The 21,836-nt window shown below is 38.9% G+C and overlaps 2 protein-coding genes across 2 annotated transcripts in view; both read right to left on the bottom strand.

Annotated features, from left to right (window-relative positions):
* The window catches only part of LOC140272442 (cryptochrome-1-like), a 71,032-nt gene that overhangs the window by 7,798 nt on the left and 41,398 nt on the right, over window positions 1-21,836 (bottom strand). The gene's annotated exons all lie outside the window — the stretch shown is intronic.
* rps21 (ribosomal protein S21) lies at window positions 7,588-10,818 on the bottom strand. The gene is made up of 6 exons (XM_072367908.1): window positions 10,760-10,818; window positions 10,192-10,274; window positions 9,988-10,051; window positions 8,851-8,922; window positions 8,233-8,288; window positions 7,588-7,694 (listed from the first exon to the last, which is right to left on the bottom strand). Exons 2-6 carry the CDS (start codon window positions 10,239-10,241, stop codon window positions 7,685-7,687), a joined length of 252 nt encoding a protein of 83 aa, XP_072224009.1. The 5' UTR covers window positions 10,242-10,274; window positions 10,760-10,818; the 3' UTR covers window positions 7,588-7,684.

Raw genomic sequence — 21,836 nt, 5'->3', positions numbered from 1 at the left:
AGTATAAAAGCACATTCTTTTTTAATATTCTACGCTGAAGCAGGTGAAGAAAAAAAAAGACAAGTAGACACCTCAGTTAGGCGGGTATAGTTGTTGCCATGTTTGTGTGCTGTCTAAACTGTCCAGGGTCAAGAGACCTCTTACGTACTTCCGCCATTGTCTGTGTAACACATGGAGTAGTCTGACCTGTGACTCTGCCGTTTGCTTCTCACCCGTACACACACACACACACACACCCACACACATTAATGTATTTTTCTTACTTTTGAGGCAATTAGTTGACTTAAGCTAACCATTACCACTAATCATAACTGCAACCCAAATCAAACCAGTTTTACATCCCCACAACATTAAAAGTAGAAGTAAATACACACAAAAAGGCAGAGGTCAATGACCTCTGGGAGTTTAAAGGAGTCTTGAGACAATGTGTTAATGCAGCAAAGCTTCATTCACTGATACACTCAAACATTCCACAGGATGTTTGAGGGTTCACATGTCACACTGAAGGAATTCCTGTGGTTAGTGTCAGCTCTGTTTTTTGTTTTAATTCATTTTATTGTGTTTGAAATTTATTTGATAGGGACAGATACAAATTACATTGATAAGATGAAATGAAATGCAAGTATCATAGTGTTTATAGCAGATGATCATTTGCAACACCTGTCCCAGAAGGGATAATGATGATGATACTCATTGAGTCATCAGTGGGTTATGTTTTTCAATGAATCAATCGACAAAAATTGTGATGTAATATTTTCTTGCAGATGTCCTATAATGGCTTACACTGACATTCAGACAATAATGATAAAAGACAGACAGATAAAAGACAGAAAAGAGTTAGGCAGACTTGATTTAAGACCAAAAACCTAAATGTGAGAAGCTGGAACCACACTGTTGCCATTCAACTCCCAGCGAATAAACTAATGTATCGATTTATCAATCCTTTAAGTCTCACTCTGACAACAAAATAACGAACAGTAGAGTCTAGACAAGAAAAGACAACGTTCCAGTATGTCATATTTTGGGCAATCTCCTGGCAGAAGCACAATGATGTTGATTTTCAATTTACATGAAATTATATCCAAAGGCATGGTGGGTTTCCTTACGCACCCGTCTTCCATGTGGCACTGCTATGTTATTACAGTAGCCCGAAGGGAACATACCAAAAGATGGCTTGAGGGCATACCTTTCATGTTACTTTGGCCACTGTAGTTTGGCATACAGTTAGTGGGGGGTGGAAATTTAGCTGCAAATTACAATTTATGCTACAAAGTGTCACTGTGTGGAATTTGCATATTCTCCCTGTGCTTGTGCCTGTGCTTGAGTTTTTCCTTGGTGCTCTGGTTCCCTCCCGCAATGCAGAATGCATGTAGGGAGAATTGGTCATTCTGAAATGAGCATACATATTTGTTTGTTTCATTTGTCTCTCTGTTAGCCCAGTAAGAGACTGATGACCTGTTCAGGGTGTATACTGCCTCTTGCCCTGAAATATCTGGGCTAAGCTCTGCAAGGACATACATTGTATAGTGTAAGCAGAGTGGAAAAGTACAAAATAGAAAATGAATACATAATGTTTAAGAACAAAGCCAATTGTAACATTTCCCCCTTTTGACATGATTTTATAATGAATGAGGTGGGAATGTTATATTCTGTATTGTATCATACCTGTTAGCGACAGCCAACTTCGCAGGCCCCCAAACTGCAAGTGGCCACCTACCTTGAGGTGCAGCACAACCAGACAGGAAGCCACAACATGATGCTCTTATTTAGAATATGTAGATTAAGATTAAGATTAGATTTTATTGTCATGCATACACACGAAATTTGTCCTCCACTTTTAACCCATCCAGCTTGGCACACGTTAACACACACATGCACAGAGTCACAGTCTCATAGAGACAGATGCCATACACTGGAGCAATTGGCAGCCATTCACAGAGCCTGGGGAGCATGGGGGTACGGTGCTTTGCTTAAGGGCAGCCAATGACAAACAGCTGTCAGTTTCACTAATCTTTTTTTTTTTTCGCGTGGTGAGAGTGGGAATCGAACCACCAACCTTCCAGTTATTGGACGACCCACTCGTGCTGGTGTGTGCTGAACTGCATATTCCTATTTTTGCACTCCTGAAGGAAATATTGATGTCAACACAAAAATACACACCAAGGAGCTTTTTCTACCATTGTCAGTGTGCTGTAAACAAAACACAGCCACGACCTCAGAGCACGTTTTGCATCAAGTATTGCCTCTTGCATGTTGTAGACTGAAGCTGCCCCTCCTCACAGCTGAAAGAGAACAGAATCTTCTGCTGTGAAGTGCATGTGTAAAAAATGCAAAAATAGCATGCAAAAATAAGTGAAGAACTCAACCATTAATTAATTCATTTTGTAGATTTTTTTCTTGAATAAGTGGCTTTTATGGGAGGGGGCAGGGGTGGCATACAGCAAATGGCTTCAGGGCAAGACCAGCATTTTCGTTTCTAAACGATAAGTACCATTAACACTTGACATTACCTAGAAGTGACTCCTAAAACTAACTCCTGATAGTGCAAGTTATACAAGGAGCATTTTTTTACTGAATTAAAGGGAGAGTATGATTCCAAAACTAAAAAGGACGCTTAAAGGAAAGAATTAAAAAAGAGAAGAATCCAAAAACAATAAACAGGATGATTAAGTAAAACTTCTCACAAGGAAGTTCATAAGCATTTCTCAAAAAGCTGAGCTACAATAAAAAAGATTTGTTGTGAACTCCACCAACTGAGGCCTAAATAGAAAAGGGTTTCCCCTTTTCTAGGCAGTGATCAACTAAAGTAGCTGAAAACAGGCAAGCAGATGGAAGGACACAAAATCAAAAGGGAATGGAGAGCTTTAAAGAAAACCTGCAAAAAAGAAAAAAGGATGAGAAGAGACAAGAGTGGAGTTCGAGGCCTTGCCATTTCCCCTCACTAATCCTCTTTCTCTCTGTCCAAACAAATTTACTTCCTGGTTTCCAAGGAGACTAAAGGAAAAGTGAGGGATAGGCCACTTGTTGCTGTAGCGACAGTGAGCTGTCCTATCAATTGAATCATCCCTATCAACCCCCCCGGTCCCCGCTAATCTCTGAAATTAAGAGGTTGGGATTTGTCTGAAAAGAAAAAAGTAAATGGTAGAGATGAAGAGAGCACAGAGGAGGAAGTACTTTACAATCAGTCAGTCACCCATTATACTATAGATTGAGCACATATCCTTTAAGCGCACACATCCACACACACACTGGGTTCAGTATCTTGCACAATGACACTTGTCATACCAGCTGATCTCACTAACTTTCTTACTGGTTACTCATCCTTCTCACAGATGCACCAGGAGAACAAGGAGGACGTTTGTGAGTGAGCAGTTAGGATAAACAGACTGAATCTCTGAGCAGGCTAACTTTTATTTTAGTCATGAGGTGTGAAATTACCATGTAAACCATATAGCTTCTGTGTTGTTCTTTAGTGTGGTAGCAGTCTGAGGGTCACTCACATCATTTTACTCTAAAACACATTGCAAAACCCACAGTGAAATTATTGTGGCTGTAACTGAGTAGCTGCTCTATCACCCTGATCTTCATCCTGCCTTTTTTTTCTGAAGAGGAAACCAGACGGTTCTATCTAAATGCATCAGCCTCGAGTCAAAACTTTGCTTAATGCTCTTATCACTGTTTGCTCCACACATTCATATGGTTTATCCCAAAGCCATAGCTTCAATATATCTGCATGATAGCAGTATTGGGTAAATACTGTTCATCCAATCACAGCATTCCTTAGATACTTAAACCCCCCATCCTGAATCAGACAGAACTTTGAGTTGGACACACACATACACATCCACATAAATGACACACAGCTCTGAGAACAAATATGTCTGAAGTACTTTGAGCCAGGGAGGGGATGTTTTGGGTTGACAGCAGACAAAAGTTAGCATGAAGCAGGTACATACATGCCCTTCTCTTTGTTTCCTTCAAGAAAACACTTCAAACCACACACACTCACCTGGGGCCCTTTCCGCTGTCTCTTTTTCTCTCTTTTATTACTCATACAAGTTCCAGTTTTCTGGTCCTAGAAAAGGATAATAAAAGGGGAGGTAAACACACTTACTTTTCATCAAAAGTTACATGAGGATATTGATGCCCCCCTCAAACGCCCTGCTCTCTTTCACCTGCTTTACCTTAACCCTCTGGGGTCTGAGCCCATTAATGACATCGTGCGATCTGATCATGCCGGCGTGATCATAGACCTCAGAGGGTTAATGCATGTTACCTTCTTTGAAGTCTGCTGCTGTTTGAAAGGGGATAATGAGACAAATCAGGTGGTTTCTAAAGTATTCTAAAGTAAGAGAAGAGATTGGTGACAAAGCCGAACGATAGCAAGAAGAGACAGACTGCCACCACAAGAGTGAGGAGTGGGGTAGGACAACGTAAGGGTATGAGCTTTATGGTTGACTTACACCATACTGCCAAAAGTATTGGCTCATCTGCTTTTACACGCATATGAATTTAAGTAATATCCCATTCTTAATCCACAGGGTTAAATATGACGTCGGCCCACCCTTTGCAGCTATAACAGCTTCAACTCTTCTGGGCAAGCTTTCCACAAGGTTCAGGAGTGTGTTTTAGGGAATTTCTTTCAGAAGCACATTTGTGAGGTCAGTCACTGATGTTGTTGTTGTTGTTTTTTAAGGTGGGGTGTCATTAACCCCAAATATCCAACACCTGTCAGGTTCAGGTGGAATGTAAACAGTGGGACATTATACAGTACATTCAGAGAGCTGGACAGAGAGTAGAAGAACCAGGGATCTATGTTTTCCATTTTACATAAACAAACTAATCTGAATCTAACTGACAAATTTAGCCTGAGTTTATGTAATGGCTGATGCTGATGCACTGGTTTCTAATATTGTCTGTTAATCTGCTCGTCCAGCCTGTAAGAAAGCAGCTCAACATCCACTGCTGTGTTCAATCTGGGATGTGACAGAGACGTTTTCAAAGGAAAGCTCTGCTCTATCATACTGACTCTCCCATGTGTCATGGCTAAAACAAAGAGTTTTCTGTGTGTGTCTTGGGAGGGGAGGAGCTCCAAGGTATGCAGGGGGCCAGGTGAGGGGCTTCCATCTCTCCATACCTTTATGTAACGAGCTGTGACTCACTCACCATAGATAGATTAACACTATTATGTTTAGTATTAAATTCCAAAGTTCATCCTCAGAAGAAAATGTGTATACATCGCACTCCAAATACAACTTTTGAAAATTTAACCAACGAAATTTAAAGGTCTGTGAACAATTTTTTCCACCCGAGTCAGCTTTTTGCTTTTACAAATTCCCATCCTTGTCCTTTTCTTGTGCTCCATGAGAATGTTCAGTGATTACATTACTCTTTCAATCTTTTTAGTCATCACATTTCCTTCTGGGACATTTAAGTGGGCATTCGTGGTAGGTGAAGCAAATATTAACAAACGACAGTGAACAATCCCAACAGGTCCTATGGGAAAAAAAATGGACAGAAGAAGGTGATGAAGGGATGGACATACATCTCTCATCTGATCATCAACACACCAGAAGGGGAAAAAAAGGGAGAATGTGTGGGAACAAAGCAGTAAAGTAGCAGTTGATGACAGCTATCATTGACATGACACAAAGTAAAAGATTCCCTGGAACTGCTCTCGAACACCACCAGTCTTTGGCCTCCACACTACTTTTAGCCTAAATGACCACTGTCACCTCCATATTCCTGCCTCCTACCCTGTAATTCCCACTCGGACCTTCATTTAATCTACTCTCTCACTCTTTAAAGCCAGAAGGTACATGCATTAGGAGACCCTTAGGAGATAAGACACCCCAAGACCAAAGATTTCCACTTTCTTGTGATTTTGAAGACTGATTTCACTTTGATAGAAATGACCAAGCCTGAATTGGATTGAAATGGATGACGGTGAGCAGCGCGAAGGATCCCTCTGACAATGAATATAACGTTTATCTTCCTTCCCTCTGGACGGCAACACTTACAATCAGACTGTCCTCTAGTACCAGTGCTGACAAAGTTATGTCCACACCAGAACCAGCGAGCAATTCCCCCACAACAGTGCACCCCCCCCGGAACAACCAAACTATAAAGTTCCACTTACGAGGTAATGTTGCTTTGGCTTTGTCGAAGTTCTTCAGTTGTTTTTCGTTAACAAAAAGCATGGGATAGGCTTTGCAGACAGGTGTGTTTAGCTACAGTATCACCTTTTATTCATTTTGATCAGTTTTAGGAGTACAAAGATGAGAAAAACCAAAAAGAGCAGTATCACCTGCTTTATACTCTATGGTCACACAACATCAAGGGTTTTGTATCTGAGAGGTTATCACACCCCTACCTCTGCTGAAACCTTCTATGCCCCAGATATCGACTTCACGTAAAAGTTCTATGCCTCGATTCAGATTTAGCCAACACCGGGCTACATTTATAAGCAGCAACATGACGTTTAAATTCCTTCAGATCACCTGTAGCAGCTTTTAAATGCTTGTAGTTATGAAAATGGTTTTGCAGATATCCAAAACACACTCACAATGGACACGATGAATATATATATATCCAAAAGTTGATTCACTCCTTTATTTTTGGTCAAACTTTGCTAAATTTTGTATTAATGGTAATAGTTAATGAGTTTACCCTCCCAGGAATTCATTGGACTTGTTAGCTTTTAGACCAGAACATGACTGCCCCAGTACAGACTGTAGTTAGTTCAAAACTGTGACATAAAAATTAATGTCTTTCATTTTGCTCGTCCTTAGTCATACTGACAAGACTTCCTCAGCATTAAACATTGGTACACCCTTTTGTTTTACCATTCAAGCCGACTGTGGGCGTGCTCAGCACTGATGGGGAAGTTTCACTGTGTGGAAAGCTAAACTCATGCATCTAACAGCAGATAGCTTATATATAAAGATACATTCTCTTTTTTACTTTCCAAAGGCAACGCTTAGGTTTTATGCTTTGCAGCCAGGAGAAATTAAAAATGTACACAAAATCACATGGGTCTAAGAAGTTCTATCATTTCTTATCACAGGCTGTTCCCTGCTGGTTTCACCAAGTAAAAGCAGGAGGGACTGGAAGGGTTCACGGTATATCCTAAATCACCTCTGACAGGTTACAACAAAACTGGCCTGAGAGCAAACATAAGCTCATCTGGCTGCTATATGGTCCATCACTTGAAACAATGCAGATGGCTAACGTTGCTCTTAAAGTCAAGATTATGGCTTCAGAATTGTAAGACATTTATTTCTATATCTAATATTTGCCTCAAATTAGAAACAGTTTAGCAGTCTCTGTGGTAACCCAATTAATTCAGGCCCATCTTTATCTCCTAAGCTGTAAGCATGGAACATACCTAAATATTGGTTACATTTCAGTTGCTTAAGTTCTTTAAGCTTTTAATTAATTGTGTACCAAATTGCACAATGTGATCAGTTCTCTACTTTGTCGGAGGGCAACAGGAATTTAAGTTAACACCCGGCAACTTAAAATCAAAGCACAAAATATGCTTTTAAACACCACATGGATTTCTACCCAGAGAAACTGACATTGTATCTGTGTATATATCTAACAAGTCCATTTAAAGAAGAAAACAGACAACCATTTTTTGCCCATTTTATTTTACAAAGGTTCCACAGCTCCAGCATCAAACTCAGAAGTTCCTGTGAAATGAGAGGGAGAGAGGGGAGGAAACGATGCTTTTAGTTACCAAATACAGACTGATGGATACGAGAGTAAACTAACACATCTGGACTGAGAAGATTGCGTCACAAAATAAATATGAAACCAGTCAGCAGCTTGAGTGGCACAAGATTTCTTCATCAACTAAATCGCTACTACGCACAGCCATCAGCAGGAGCTTTTCACTCTAAAAGCAAATAAATAACGGCTCTGTTCCATTTAAATGCTGCAGACTTGGGTCGGTGGTGAATCACTGACATGACAAACAGAGCAGAGACATTAAGAACATCATGTTTTCTGTTAGGGCTAATCAAAATGCGTGCTGTGATAAAGTATTTCCATACAGTCCATGTGTCTGAACTGAATCTTCAGATGTATTACCTGTCTCGAACAGTTACTGATCAACATGAATATTTCCACAGGAATGTGAACAGTTCCTGCTAAATAAACTACTGCCTGTGTTTATGTACATAAAACAATCCATAGGTGCATCACATTTTCCAGAAAACAGATCCTTACTTTGCAACAATGGTGTCATTCTTTGCCAGCCTCAAGATGGAATCATCAGACTCTCCCTGAAAAAGGAGAAACATTGGCTGAGAAATCCCACAGCTTTCATTTAAAACAATTTCAACAGAAACAGGTTTCCACTACTGACTCTTAAAGCCAATCCATGCACTATTTGCCTGCTAAGTTCTTCAGAATTTTTTTTTTTACTATTTGTACAAGTATCACAGAGGCCTCTCAAAAATCCTAAATGCATCCAGCTTCAGCTACAGGCATGGCAAGTGCATTTAAACCAGGCAAAAAACAGGAATTCACCTCTCTGAGTTACTGCACGATGTCTTTTAAGAAGCAGGGATACTGTTATAGCATTTACTTTTCTTGTTCTGTAATGCATGTGTGGGGACATCGATGTACGAAAGTGTTGCGATGTTCTGAGACAGCAGCCTGAACAGGACCGTGTACTGCTGTGAAATGTATTCACCCAGACCTGCTCTAACACATTCAGTCCACTTCGAATTCAACTTTAAACTGATTCCAAGAGAAGTGAGATTAAATCAAACCAACTATAATCCAATCCTGTCTAAATCAGTCCAATTTAGAACCGGCATTCTTAATTAATGGTGAACTTACCATTCTGCGGATAGCGCCACAGATGGCGTAGGTCTTGAACTGACCGTTGAAGCGACCAGTTACTTTGTCGACCTGAAACAGACAAAGCATCCATGATAAAGACACTCTTATTTTAATTAGTTAACCTGAGAAAACTTTCTGCTGTTACAGAAACCCACCATTTCCTACTCATCCCCAACATTTACCCACAGAGGGGGAGGAGGTATCCCCTTTAATTAGAAACAACTGTATGTGAAATGTGTGTGCGTTTAACAGGAAGAAAAGAAACTGAAGCACAAGCAGAGGCGGCTGCTAACTCTGCGTGCTGCTAACTAAACAACTGTTTCCTTTCACATTCCCATGCAAACAAACCTGTGATGACTAATTATGTCCAACAGTGCTGCAACAGCAGTTTTTCATCTTCAGCCCGACAGTAGTGATGCTTTTTGTGGTTTACTAATGTGACCAAATATAATCAAATGTGTACATGCAGAACACTTGAGCTGCTGTTACAGAAAGCAGCGTGTGTAATTAGGCCAACTAAAACTCTTCTTGTTCAAGCAGCAGTCAGTTCACAGACTCCATTCCTTGTTACTCTGATCAAAGGCATGTTTGACCCTTTCTTCAGTTCCTTGTAAGACTTATTTTTACAAAAAGTACCTGCTGAAAAATAAAGAAACGTTGTCCCCCTCTGCTTCAAAAACAGGAAAAAAGGGAACACACAAACTTATTCGAGTCAAACAAACGTGTAAAAACTCATAATTACAGTGGCCACAGTACAGAGGCTAGAACGTAATCGTCCTCATGGCTTCTGCTTGCAGGTGAATAAATAATGCTGGTTAAACTAACTTGAATAGTATGCCAACAGCAGCTGGTCTGAAAACATTAATTAACACATCAATATGTGTATCAGCCAATGTAATGTTATACCTTTCAACTTTAACAATTAATAATAACCATTACACACATTAACTAAGCATTACTACTGAGTCAATAATTCATTAGTTTACTGTCTCTTAATCTACATGCTGTGGATGTGAAGTTTGCTTTGAATCAAAAACTACCAATGACAATTAAAGTCATACAGGACTCAGATCAAATGTTATCCCTAAATAACTATCAAAAGACTATTCGAGCCACTAAAACGTTGCACTTTACCTCAGCAATGTTGATCTGGATGGAGGCATGGTCTTTAGCCCCAATAATTCTGTTGCTGGCAGAGCTGTAAATTAACAAGAGAACACATGGTTTCACAGTACATTCACGTGTTCTTACAACTACAAATGTGATACGGAGAGTACCTTGAAGACCACTTTCTTTTTATGGCCTGCTTCACCAAACTACAGGAGTTTTTACACTCACCATTTGCGTGGGACGTAAAGGTCCACAAATTCACCAGCATCGTTCTGCATATTTGAAGGTGGTGCAGGTGCTTGCCAACAAATCTAAAGACAAAAATCCCAGGAACAAAAATCAAGCCACAAGTAAATCAGAGTCCCCGGTTCAAAAGCTAACCTGGTCCAGCTACGGTAACGGCTAAAATGCAAGCTAACTACAACATATCACGATGTAGTTGTATTAGGCGCCAAAGCAGCACATGCCCTATAAAGCGCCAATAAACATGAAATACAACTACAGAAGATAAGAAGACAATATTTCTAACTCGTAGTATACACCACCACCACCAGAAGTTACGACAGTGTTAGCCAGCTCCGAACTCAGTTAGCACACGGACAGCACGGCCGCGTGGCTGCTTACACACTAGATTCCATTTGAATATTTACACATAATGAAAGTGGCTAACGCTATCCAAAGATCACCTATCAGTACAGACTCACGTTAACTTTAAGAAATCGAACTAAGAAAGCATATATGAAATACATATACAGACTTTAACGGTTTTTTAATCTAGAGCTCAATAGATACCTACCTATTACGACAAATGGCCGACAGGAAAGGAAGAGCGTTCGACCCGGAAATAAAAATATCTCAATCTACATGTTTTTGTCGCCACCTGCTGGACTGAATGTAGCAAGATCTATACAGAAAGTGTCTGTTTTTCACTGTTTGGACTAGCGGTTCTAGTCCAAACAACCGCTCAACGTTGACGTTAATGCTATATCCGATAATGAGAGAAATATATAATACACAAATACATATATATGTAAATATATATGTGTGCGTGTTTATGTTTCTGTATTTAGCAGACGCTTTTATCCAAAGGGACTTACAAATGAAGATATAACAGCTATATAAAAAGCTAACAATAAACTACATAGAAGGAACCCACTATCTCTACTCTGTCAGAGGTGACAGAGTAGAGATAGGGTGCAGGCATAGAAAGAAGTGCAGAAAGATAATAATATAATAATATGGTTAAAAAGTCTGGCTCTTGATTGGTTCAGATAAATTTGAGATCTATTTGAAATACTCTCAGTTGCGGTTCACCCTTTAGAAATAAAACTTTGGGAAATAGTGAAGTCCTCTGGCTCTTCTTCTTTTCACTTTGTCTTCGCCTTAACAATATGCAGGTGTTGTCTCAAATGTCCAATCGTGCAACCATTCAAACGGTAACGTGCTTCCTCTAGTACAGTGAACTGCTGACTTTAGTTACCTTCGTTGGCTTTACAACAAGTAAGAGATGATACCCTTACAGTAGTTTTTTTTCATGCTGCTACTTTTATTATGCTAAACAGGAAGGTTCCACAAAGCTTAAAGCACACAGTTGAAATTGTACAGAATATGTAGTTCTATGATTCCTGTCCAAAACCATGACAAATACACCAAAAACCTAAATTGAAGCTATGTTTAAAAAAAGACTTTATGAAACATTTACTTCTAAGTTTTAAAAAAAGAAAATCTACGTACAAAAAAATCTTTTTACAAGAAACTGGCTTTATCCATCCATTTTCTATACCGTCAGTCCGTTAATCGGGTAGCGGGTGGGCTGGAGCCTATCCCAGCAGTCATCGGGCGAAAGGCGGGGTACACCCTGGACAGGTCGCCAGTCCATCGCAGGGCCACATAGAGACAAACGAGACAAACAACCATGCACACTCACACTCACTCCTACGGACAATTTGGAGTCACCAATTAACCTGACATGCATGTTTTTGGATGGTGGGAGGAAGCCGGAGTACCCGGAGAGAACCCACGCATACACGGGGAGAACATGCAAACTCCACACAGAAAGGCCCCAGATCGAACCTGGAACCCTCTTGCTGTGAGGTGACGGTGCTAACCACCACACCACCGCGCAGCGAAACTGGCTTTATATTATTTCCAAATTACAAATATATATTTTTTAATTTACTTAAATTGTTCATCTGTAAAGAGACAACTGGACAACACCAAATTTTGGTGAACTGGAACAGACAAATGGGCTGTTTATCCATGATTGATACAAAAAGTCTACATGCTGAGCATAAGCTTATAGAACTCTATAAGATTTATTCAAAGGTACGGTAATACTCAGCTCATTAAAATAAAAACAAAAAGCTTTCACATTTGTGCTAAACAGAAGTATTCTGAATGTATGACCCAACAGATTTCATTATATGTGTAACATTAGTATGATATTCTCATACTAAACATCTTACAAAGCAACACTTTGTTTCAAAATGTGTAATATTGCCAATAAATAAATAAATGTAATTTTTCACATGTAAAAATCATGTAATAGATTTAATTCATGTCATCAACATGTATGCAACTCTTACTATGACATTTTACAATCAAAATGTACATTTAATTCATCAACAGTATTATCACACGTCTCTACTGCATTAACAAAAAAACATCAAAATAAGTTAATGAATAGAAAAGACAATGATTGTAACTGAAATTGCAACTGAGGGGGTCATTAGGATTTGACACATGTGCACCCCACAGCCAGCATGTAAGGACACCTGCACCAGAGGTGATCCGTCCCGTTGCGTGCCCTCTTAAAGGCTGAAATCTGGAGGTAGATTGGCTTGGCGATCATGCCCACCACACCGCAAGTCGTGCACTCAGCATATTGGATAGATTTGAACATTTTTCCATTTGATGGACTTAAAGAAAAAAACAATGTCCATGAATAAATGTGTACATGAAAGCCACCATCAAATTAAGAGACATTCACAAGTCCACAATTAAGGGAAATACTAACGTCTATTCTTATTTTCTAAGGCTGCATAATTACGAAAATGAAGTTGTTTTTTTATCACTTTCCACACTTTTACTTTAAAATTCTTTTGCCAGTTATTCTTAGAAATGGGAGCTGAATTACCATGAAACTTGACACAGACTCCAAACATGATGAATCATGATGCTTTTAGTAATCCCCTGATTTATATTCTTGTTCTATCATTAATTAAACTCCAAGTTTTACTCATCTTAAACTAAACTTTAGCTCTGCAAAGTAACTCAATTATCTTGGCCACTCAACTGCAAAGAAATCGTACCTTTTAAGAGTCCAGGGTGCAACTGAAGACTGGCTCAGGTCTGAAATGTGTTTGAAGTACTGGTTTTCATATATTTTAGTTGCTGTGCAGTCAGCGTCACAAACAGACTTGCTGCATACTGTTCCCATCATTCCCAATAAGAGCTGAAAGAAAAATGTAGAATTTTGAGACTTTCAGAAACCTCCTGTCTGTGCTAAAAAAAGACTAAAAAAGATAGAACAAAATAAAATTAAATAAAACACAATAAAATGATCTTAAGAAAAAGTTAGCAAAAAACAAATCACCACCTGGATTTAACTAAGCAAATAGGTAAGAGCCTCCCATTGGATATATACTGCCTGGATGATGATGTTTCAGCTGGCAACAAGTTATTTAACCTTAAATGATGCAGTGAGTAGCTTCTCATTTCTTAATCAACCATATCTGAAGACACATCCTGTGGTTGTGGAAAAGATGTTAGTCTGTTTCAGAAGGTGAAATGATTGTCACGCATCAAACAGAGAAAACATCTAAGGAGATGGCTGAAACTACTGACGTTGGGTTAACAACTGTCCAATGCATTATTAAAACTGGAAGGATGGTGGTGAACTATCATCTTTGAGGAAGAAATGTGGTCGGAAAAAAAATCTTGAATGATCATGATCACTTAAACGTTTGGTGAAATCAAATCATAAAAAAAAGAAACAGTAGAACTAACAACTGTGTTTAATAGAGAAAGTAAGTGCATCTCCACACGCACCATGTGAAGGGAACTCAAGGGACTGGGACTGAACAGCTGCATAGCCTTAAGAAAACCCCTAATCAGTGAGGCTAATGGGAAAAAAGGCTTCAATTTGCAAGGGAGCATAAAGCTTGGACTCTGGAGCAATGGAAGAAGGTCATGTGGTCTGATGAGTACAGATTTATCCTGTTCCAGAGAGGCAGATGAAGTGATGCACACATCATGCCCGCTGCCCCCCGTACAAGCTTGTGAGGGTAGTGCTATGATCTGGGGCTGCTCCAGTTGTTCAGGTCTAGGTTCAGCAACGTGATGTGCCCAAAGAATGACGTCAGCTGACTACCTGAACATACTGAATGACCAGGTCATTCCATCAGATGGCACGGGCATAGTCCAAGATGACAATGCCCGGGTTCATTGGTCTCAAATTGTGAAAGAGTGGTTCAGGGAGCATGAGACATAATTTTCACACATGGGTTGGCCCCCACAGAGTCCAGACCTTCACCCCATTGAGAATCTTTGGGATGTGTTGGAGGGGACTTTACGCAACTCTCCCATCATCAATACAAGATCTTGGTGTGAAAAATGAATGCAACTCTGAACGGAAATAAATATTGTGACGTTGCAGAATCTCATCTAAACAATGCCACAGTGAATCAGAGCTAAAGGCGGTCCAATTAAATATTAGAGTGCGACCTTTTTTTTGGATGGGCAGTATAACTTCTCACATTACTAACTAATCATAAAGCATTCTGGATCTATTGTGTAGTCACTGTTATTTTTTTAAACAAGCCATTAAGTTCATGTGTTCATCCGGCATATAAACCTCTTAAATTGTGAAAGACTTTTATGTCAACAAAATGGATATCGTTCATCCAAATAATATCAAGTACTCACCAGGAAAGCAATGAAGTTCATGCTGAAGTTTAACGCAGCAAATTCAAGGTTCAAAGAGGAATATTCTTCTACTGTTATGCTGTGTGAAATCAGTCACAGTGCTGTTATCTTCTCTTATAGAGCAGTTGGCATCTACCTCTCTCGAGGCACACCTGTGCTGTTTTTATCCACTGCCATAGCAGTGATGAAATAGGACATTTGCATGCTGGGGAAGCACGGAGGTGCGTGGTAAGAATGATAATATCATCATTACAGTTTGATTGAGTAGAAAAATACTTTATTCATCTTATTTATTATATTTATTGATCTTCATTACATTGTGTATTTTATATATATATATATATATATATATATATATATATATATTAAATTTCCTCTTTTTGAAAATAATAACCACTGTGTCTGTTATTTTTTTCCTACTCTGTTTTGGCCAGACTTAATTTAAATGCACGTGACAATCTAACAGTCAATAAAAAGTCAAATATCAGAGCTTGAAGGTGTGAACTCCTTACTTCTAACAAAAAATAATTCTCATAATTTGGAGTTTCTTTACCTTCAGTCCAAACTTGCAACAAACACACAGTAAAAGATTATATATTATACTGAAATATATAAAAGCTTAACCCATTTACCTGGTCCGAAAAGGATATTTTTGCAACAGATATCTTATGCAATATTCATAAAAAAGCTTTTTAAACTTCATGTGTACATTTGATTGTCATATGTTTGCCAAACATGTCCAAGTATTATATACGCCCACCAGCACAGAAAGATTAAAAAATAGAAAATTAATATCAAGATAGATTCACCATCAAACTTTTATCCCATAGTTTGTTAGATAGATAGATTGCATGGGAAACCTGTAAGGGTTTCTCTTGTAGGTGTGACAGGGGATCCTGCTGCTCCTACAACACTCAGTGGGTCTACATGATGACATTAACTTGATTATAGCTATAGTTGGGTTATGCTCCTTATCTGAGGGTAATTATCCTTTGTTACATGGCGGTGAATGAATCGAATCACTGGCACAACAGTAATATCTTCTCCTTCGACTTCCGGTTGACGATCGTGGGTAAAAATCTTGAGCATGCGCAGAACGCTCGATCCTATCCACTGTCATCTACAGGCACGTTAAGTGGGCAATCGGATCGACTTATCTCAGGGTCTTAATTCGATCACAAGTAACCCAATCCGATTTGATTTCTTGTCGGATTAAGCTTGTTACATGAGCTGAATAACTCAATCTTATTATAATTTAGCCATTAATCCAATTCGATTGCCCACATGTAACCGCACTGAGTGACTGAAACTTAGCTTCATTTGAATTTAGTTGGGGAAGCCCACATAAACGCCTACACAATGGAGAGTGTCTCCTGTGTGGGTGTGACCACATTTGTGTTGTAACAAGTCTGCTGCCTGCTCTGTTGTTCCTTTGCTTTCAGTCAGTTACTGAAATTCAGTGGTTGAAATGCGTGAAACAAGAATGTTTAAAGGAAGAATTTTTCAAAGATTTTTGAAAGCAAGCAAATATAACCCAAATTTAACTAACCCTAACCCCCTTGAATCTCCTACTTTGTATATGGGAAAAGACTGGGACTTTAAAAGTAACGTGCTGTATATAATGCACTGAATAAATAGAATTTGCTTGCATTTATTCAAGTAAAAACAAATCAAAGATATAGTTCTTGCATATTACTTGGTTTTGTTTTTACCAAATTTTGAGATGCTGTATCTGCATCCAAACGTAAATGAGAAAACTGACTTCTTCTATGTTTGCTTCTATGTTTGATCATCACAGAGCCTATGGTAAAACCACGTTTGCATTCAGATTATTTAGCGGTTGACCACACCATCTCTTCTGACTCTTCCCTTTTTGTGTGTTGCATGAGTTCAGTAAAACTGTATGACTCTCCATCTATGCACAGAATGAGAGCTACGTCCATAAAACTATTTCAGTCGCTGTTGTTTGAAGCTCACAAAGAAATTCAACATCATGGAATGAAAACCTACCCACCAGAGCGGACATAAATGCAAATAAAAAGTATAAAGTCACACTCATAACAGTATGGGTCACTTGCTTAGGAGACATTAGAAGCTCTGTCTTGATGTAACATGGGAGCATAAATCATGCTTGATGTTTGATACAATTTGATGGATGTTCACATCATCTCTTCTGCTGCACTGTAAAGATTTTGTGAAGTGTAAAATTTCAACTTACTACCTTCTCATGCAACCATAGAACAGAACTGACAACTGCTGCCACTGATTTAAATATAAGAATAATCCTAACCTAACGTGCAACATTATTCCAGTCTAATTGGAGACTAGAACAGACACAACATGCACAGAAACAAATGCTTATACGCTGTACATTACTCATGTGGACAACATGATATGCTCTGGACTTATAAAAAAAATACTGTAAATCATATTATGTGCCACATTCTGTATCAGTGGGACATGGATGAGATGGATTTACAAAGAGTTGATGCTGTTGCCTATCATAGGCAAAGATGCTTCTTAAAGACCCTAAATAACTTATGTTTTTTTCTTTTCAAAGAGTGAAATGCATTTCATTTTGTCAGACTGAGCTGCTCCCATAAGAAATTTAGAGATTGGGAGTTTAGCAAGTAAATATCTTGTTTCGAGATTCTTGTGACCTACCAAAGACTTTGTGGACAACCAATAATTAAATCATATTGTCTGATATTCATACAAACCATGTTTCTATGCCAGGAAGCAAATCACAGAGCAAATCTCAAAAGCATATTTTCCGGACTATAAGTCACACTTTTTTTCATAGTTCGGCTGGTCCTGCCACTTATTGTCCGATGCAAAATTATATATCAAAATATATATAATTTAACATCTTTTTAAATGTTAGTTCATACTGACTGACATGAACCAGGGAGTAAACATTGCTATCTACAGCCGTGCTGCTCCTGTACAGCTGAAAAAATTAACTGAAACATTAATTAAAGACAACTGAGACAGACTGAACACAAACAAAAGGAAAATCCTATTCTGCAGATTACAAGCTGCAGGCAGTAAAATATGCAGCCGAAAGCGGTAATCCAGCAGCAGAAAGAAAGTTTGGAGTGAGTGAGAAACTTGTGAGGGCTAAAAGCAGGTGAAGAAAACAAAGAAAGCTAATCGAGGGCTGAAAGCAAGACGGCCAGAGCTGGAGGAACGAGTCCACAGGTGGCTGCTTGAACAATGTACTGCCGGGAGAGGCTAGTCGACAGTGCAGTTACATCTCCACGCCCTGGTACTTTCCAAGGAGATGAATATAAATGACTTTGCCTTCTTGGTGTTACCGCTTCATGCCAGCAGACTTCCAAACCATAAAAAAAATGCGACTTATAGTTTGGAAAATACAGTAAGTCTGGAGGTCTGGTTGTGCTTCAAAGAGGGATTTGTCAGTGAAATTAAGGTCATGAAGGCATGTTAGGACTGTGATTTAACAATCTATCAAAATGTCAATAACAAACTTAATTTGAACATATCTTAAGCAAACTTAAAATGCAAATTGACTTTCAATACAAATTCATTCAAAAGACTTAATTGGCTTGTTCCAGAGTGTGTAGCCATGTTTAAAAGACATACTTAAAAGTACTACTTTTCGTGTTAAAACAGTCTTAGCTTTACTCCACCACTGCATAGGTCTTTCTCCAATATGGTTTTTGTTTACTCTAATGCATACCAGAGCTGAAGGACTGACAACAGCGCCAGCAAAAGCAAGAGTAGCCTTCTAATACACATACACACACACAGTACATCGTTCTGAGACCAACCCAGATGCCAGCAGCATTCTACGACAGGTAGAAACACATCAACCAATACCATACCAGGTCCCTCACTCTTTATGCTTCATGTTATCTAATTGTGAAATGTTGGTGTGACTAATCCTGGAGTTTATGAGGTTTCATTTGAGTTTGGGATGGGAGGGGCCAACCCAGTTTAATGAAAGAATCTATGACAGATATGTTGGTCCACATGGTGGTATGAGTCATTCATTTGGGTTTCCTCACTTCCACTTAGAAATACTTCAACAACAACTGTCAACATGTAGCTCAAAGGTTCTGGGTGGATTACTGAGATGAACAAGATTACAGGGGAATACTAACAGACATTTGATGCTGATATGAAACTAAATAAGATATGAGTTTATTGCTATTACAAGAAACTTTAAGATTTTACCAGGCTGATGAGGCAGTTTCTGTGGTGAAGTTTCTTTCTAAAATCTTGTTATGTGTACCTAATTCCTGGTAAAGATCTTTGATGGTTTTCCATATTTGCAAAATGAAAAACAGGTAAGCGGATGGAGGCAGTACAACAAGGCAGCAGAGAGAAAAAGAGTGACGAACAATCATCACAATTACAGCATGGAAAGCTTATTCCACATAACTGCTTTGTATCCTTGTATTGTTGGTTGGTGAGTTCATGTACAATGTAGAATCTCTCACTTTAATGTATGTAGATGAGGACTCACTCAACACTCACCCACACAAATGGAAAGCAGACAACAGCACTTTTACTGTTTGGTCACATAGTAACAAAAATACACTTTGTTATTTGTGTCACAGAATATCCATGGATCCAGAGGCAAAACTCAAATAATTCAAATCATCAATGTGTAAGAGTATTACTCCTAGTATATATTAGTCACAAGGCATTACCTGAAAACATGGAAACAAAGAATCACTCCTGATTTTTTTTATAATGGAATACAAACCCACATCTACGCAGCAATACAATGGTACTAATGAAAAAGAAGTCAAAGATTAACAAAGTCTCTAGCTGTTGAAGCAGACTTATATACTCTTAATGCCATGGCAAGAATATCAGTGTGTAATCTGTACTATATCAGCTTTACTGACCTTTATCTTACATCTGTGTGCATATGTAAGAAACAACACAAATGCTCTAAATTCCGAGGACAAGAACAAGATGTATCACTGATATTTAATCTTCAGTTGTCATTTGAACAGCTCCCTAACCTTAACCAGGTGGTTATTATGTTGGCCCTTTTCGGACGTATTTATTGCCCCATTTTCTGTTGTGAAGGAGAAATAAGTTGATAAATTGTGCCTGACCAAACATTGCTCATGGCACAGTGAAATCTAAAATTGTTATAATCTTTATGATTCTTATGATAAGGATGATGATTATTATTATAATTCTTATTCTCTTATAAAAAATCATTATCAGTTGGAGTATCTAAGGGTGATGTTAACAGTTTTGGCTGTTATGATGACACATATACAAATGAGCCTGTATTGGTCACTTTTACTTGGTCTGATTTGAATTACGTAAATTCCTGCTCCAAGCGACTGACAAATCATAGACATAGTCTCTCAATCTTGCCTAATCTTAGTGCGGGTTTAGGTTTTAGTGTGAGTTAAATATGGTTAAAACAAAAATAGATACTGTATGTTACACATTTGACTATTTATGAGGAATTGTCGTTTCAAAAAACTTTCCTGTTCCAGGGTTAAAATAAGATAATACAGAAACTATCAAGCCTTCCATTTCAAGTGAAATTAACTAGTAGAGGAGTACTGCAGCAATCAGTCCGTAAAATGTTATATTAAAACTGCCTTGTCTTGCAACAACGACCTGCTGGTGTATTGTAGGGTTGATGTTTTTTTAAGGGGTGGATTTTATGCTCTCTGTCATGTTCATTTTGCAAGGTAGTGGCTCAGTGGGCTGGCTTCTGATGGAAAAAGTTTAAAAGGTAATTTTTACCTTTTGTCTCTGCTGTGCGCTGGATTTTTCAAACCAGGAACTAAAAACATAACAAAACTAAAAGATGTGACACAAACATTCTTAGATTTTTTATCCATATTCTATACTATTTGTTTCATGTTCTTTATTGAGTTGCATGGTGGTGTGGTGGTTAGCACTGTTGCCTCACTGCAAGAGGGTTCCTGGTTTTAATCCCGCTCGTGGCCTTTCTGTATGGAGTTTGAATGTTCTCTCTGGGCACTTAATTGCTGACTTTAAATTGTCCGTAGTGTGAGTCTGAGCATATATGGTTATTTGTCTTGTTTGTCTCTGTGTAGCCCTGTGATGGACTGACAACCACATATCTTTAGTTTATAATTTTTTTTATCAAAAAAGGTGCATGCACAAAGTTGTCCTTCACCCTGCTATGGGCACATGAACACACTCGCCTCATTCAGACTATGATGTAACTAACCTCCAATACCACTGGACTTGATTGTTTATGACCTTCTTATTGGCATGATGGGCATGCCAGCAGGCTAAAAAAGGTTGCAGCATTTGTGATTTTAGAAGCTAAAACATGAATTTGTGAGGAATTTGGCAAGGACACAGAGAAGAATTTTTGGTTGGCCTCTATGAGGTTCAGCTAAACCTGTGGCTCAGAAAGGGACAACAGATTATGTCACTTGGTCTTGGTTGGGAACTGGTGACCTGAACTGGGGATATCATGAAGTGGTAGAATTTGAAAAGACGTGCACATCACCTTGGCAAAGGTTGCAAAGGTATGGACGAGATCCTTCCTAAGATGCCTAACGTTCTGTGTGCTGTATGGGGCTGTTTAGGTGAGGACATCTCTTCATTGCTGCATGGAGGTCTGGTACAAATCCTGTGGGGTGGCAATCAGGGTGGTGTGTTTTTAAAAAGGGGACCAGAGGATGCACACTAAACAATGGGCGATCACACTTATCAATCATAGGAGTTTAACCATCCTGTCCAAAAGTGTTTTCTGAAGAAGGCTGTTCTGTTTTGAAGAAGGCTTATGACTGTGTTCTTCACAGGATTTTGGGGGTGGTGCTGCAGGAGTATGGGGTAGAGGGCTGCATTGGGATTGGTTCCCGTGGGACCCAACTCAAATCTTACGGGAGCGGGCGGTATGAACTTTGCTGAGGGCGGGAGCGGACGGCTTAAAAAACCCACTGCAGAATCGAGATGTAGCCTAG

The sequence above is a fragment of the Leuresthes tenuis genome, unplaced genomic scaffold (genome assembly GCF_036924035.1).
Source record: "Leuresthes tenuis unplaced genomic scaffold, fLeuTen1.0.hap1 SCAF_16, whole genome shotgun sequence".
Lineage (NCBI taxonomy): Eukaryota > Metazoa > Chordata > Actinopteri > Atheriniformes > Atherinopsidae > Leuresthes > Leuresthes tenuis.
The sequence above is the reverse complement of the archived record's forward strand: the minus strand, read 5'-3'. Positions and strand labels throughout refer to the sequence as shown.

Excerpts from the sequence above, each read along its gene's own strand:
- rps21 (XM_072367908.1), bottom strand. The coding sequence starts at position 10,241 with ATGCAGAACGATGCTGGTGAATTTGTGGACCTTTACGTCCCACGCAAA. Across the intron at positions 10,052-10,191 it reads CTTTACGTCCCACGCAAATG|CTCTGCCAGCAACAGAATTA; the intron begins GTGAGTGTAAAA and ends GTTAATTTACAG. Across the intron at positions 8,289-8,850 it reads GTGGCGCTATCCGCAGAATG|GGAGAGTCTGATGATTCCAT; the intron begins GTAAGTTCACCA and ends CTCCTTTTTCAG.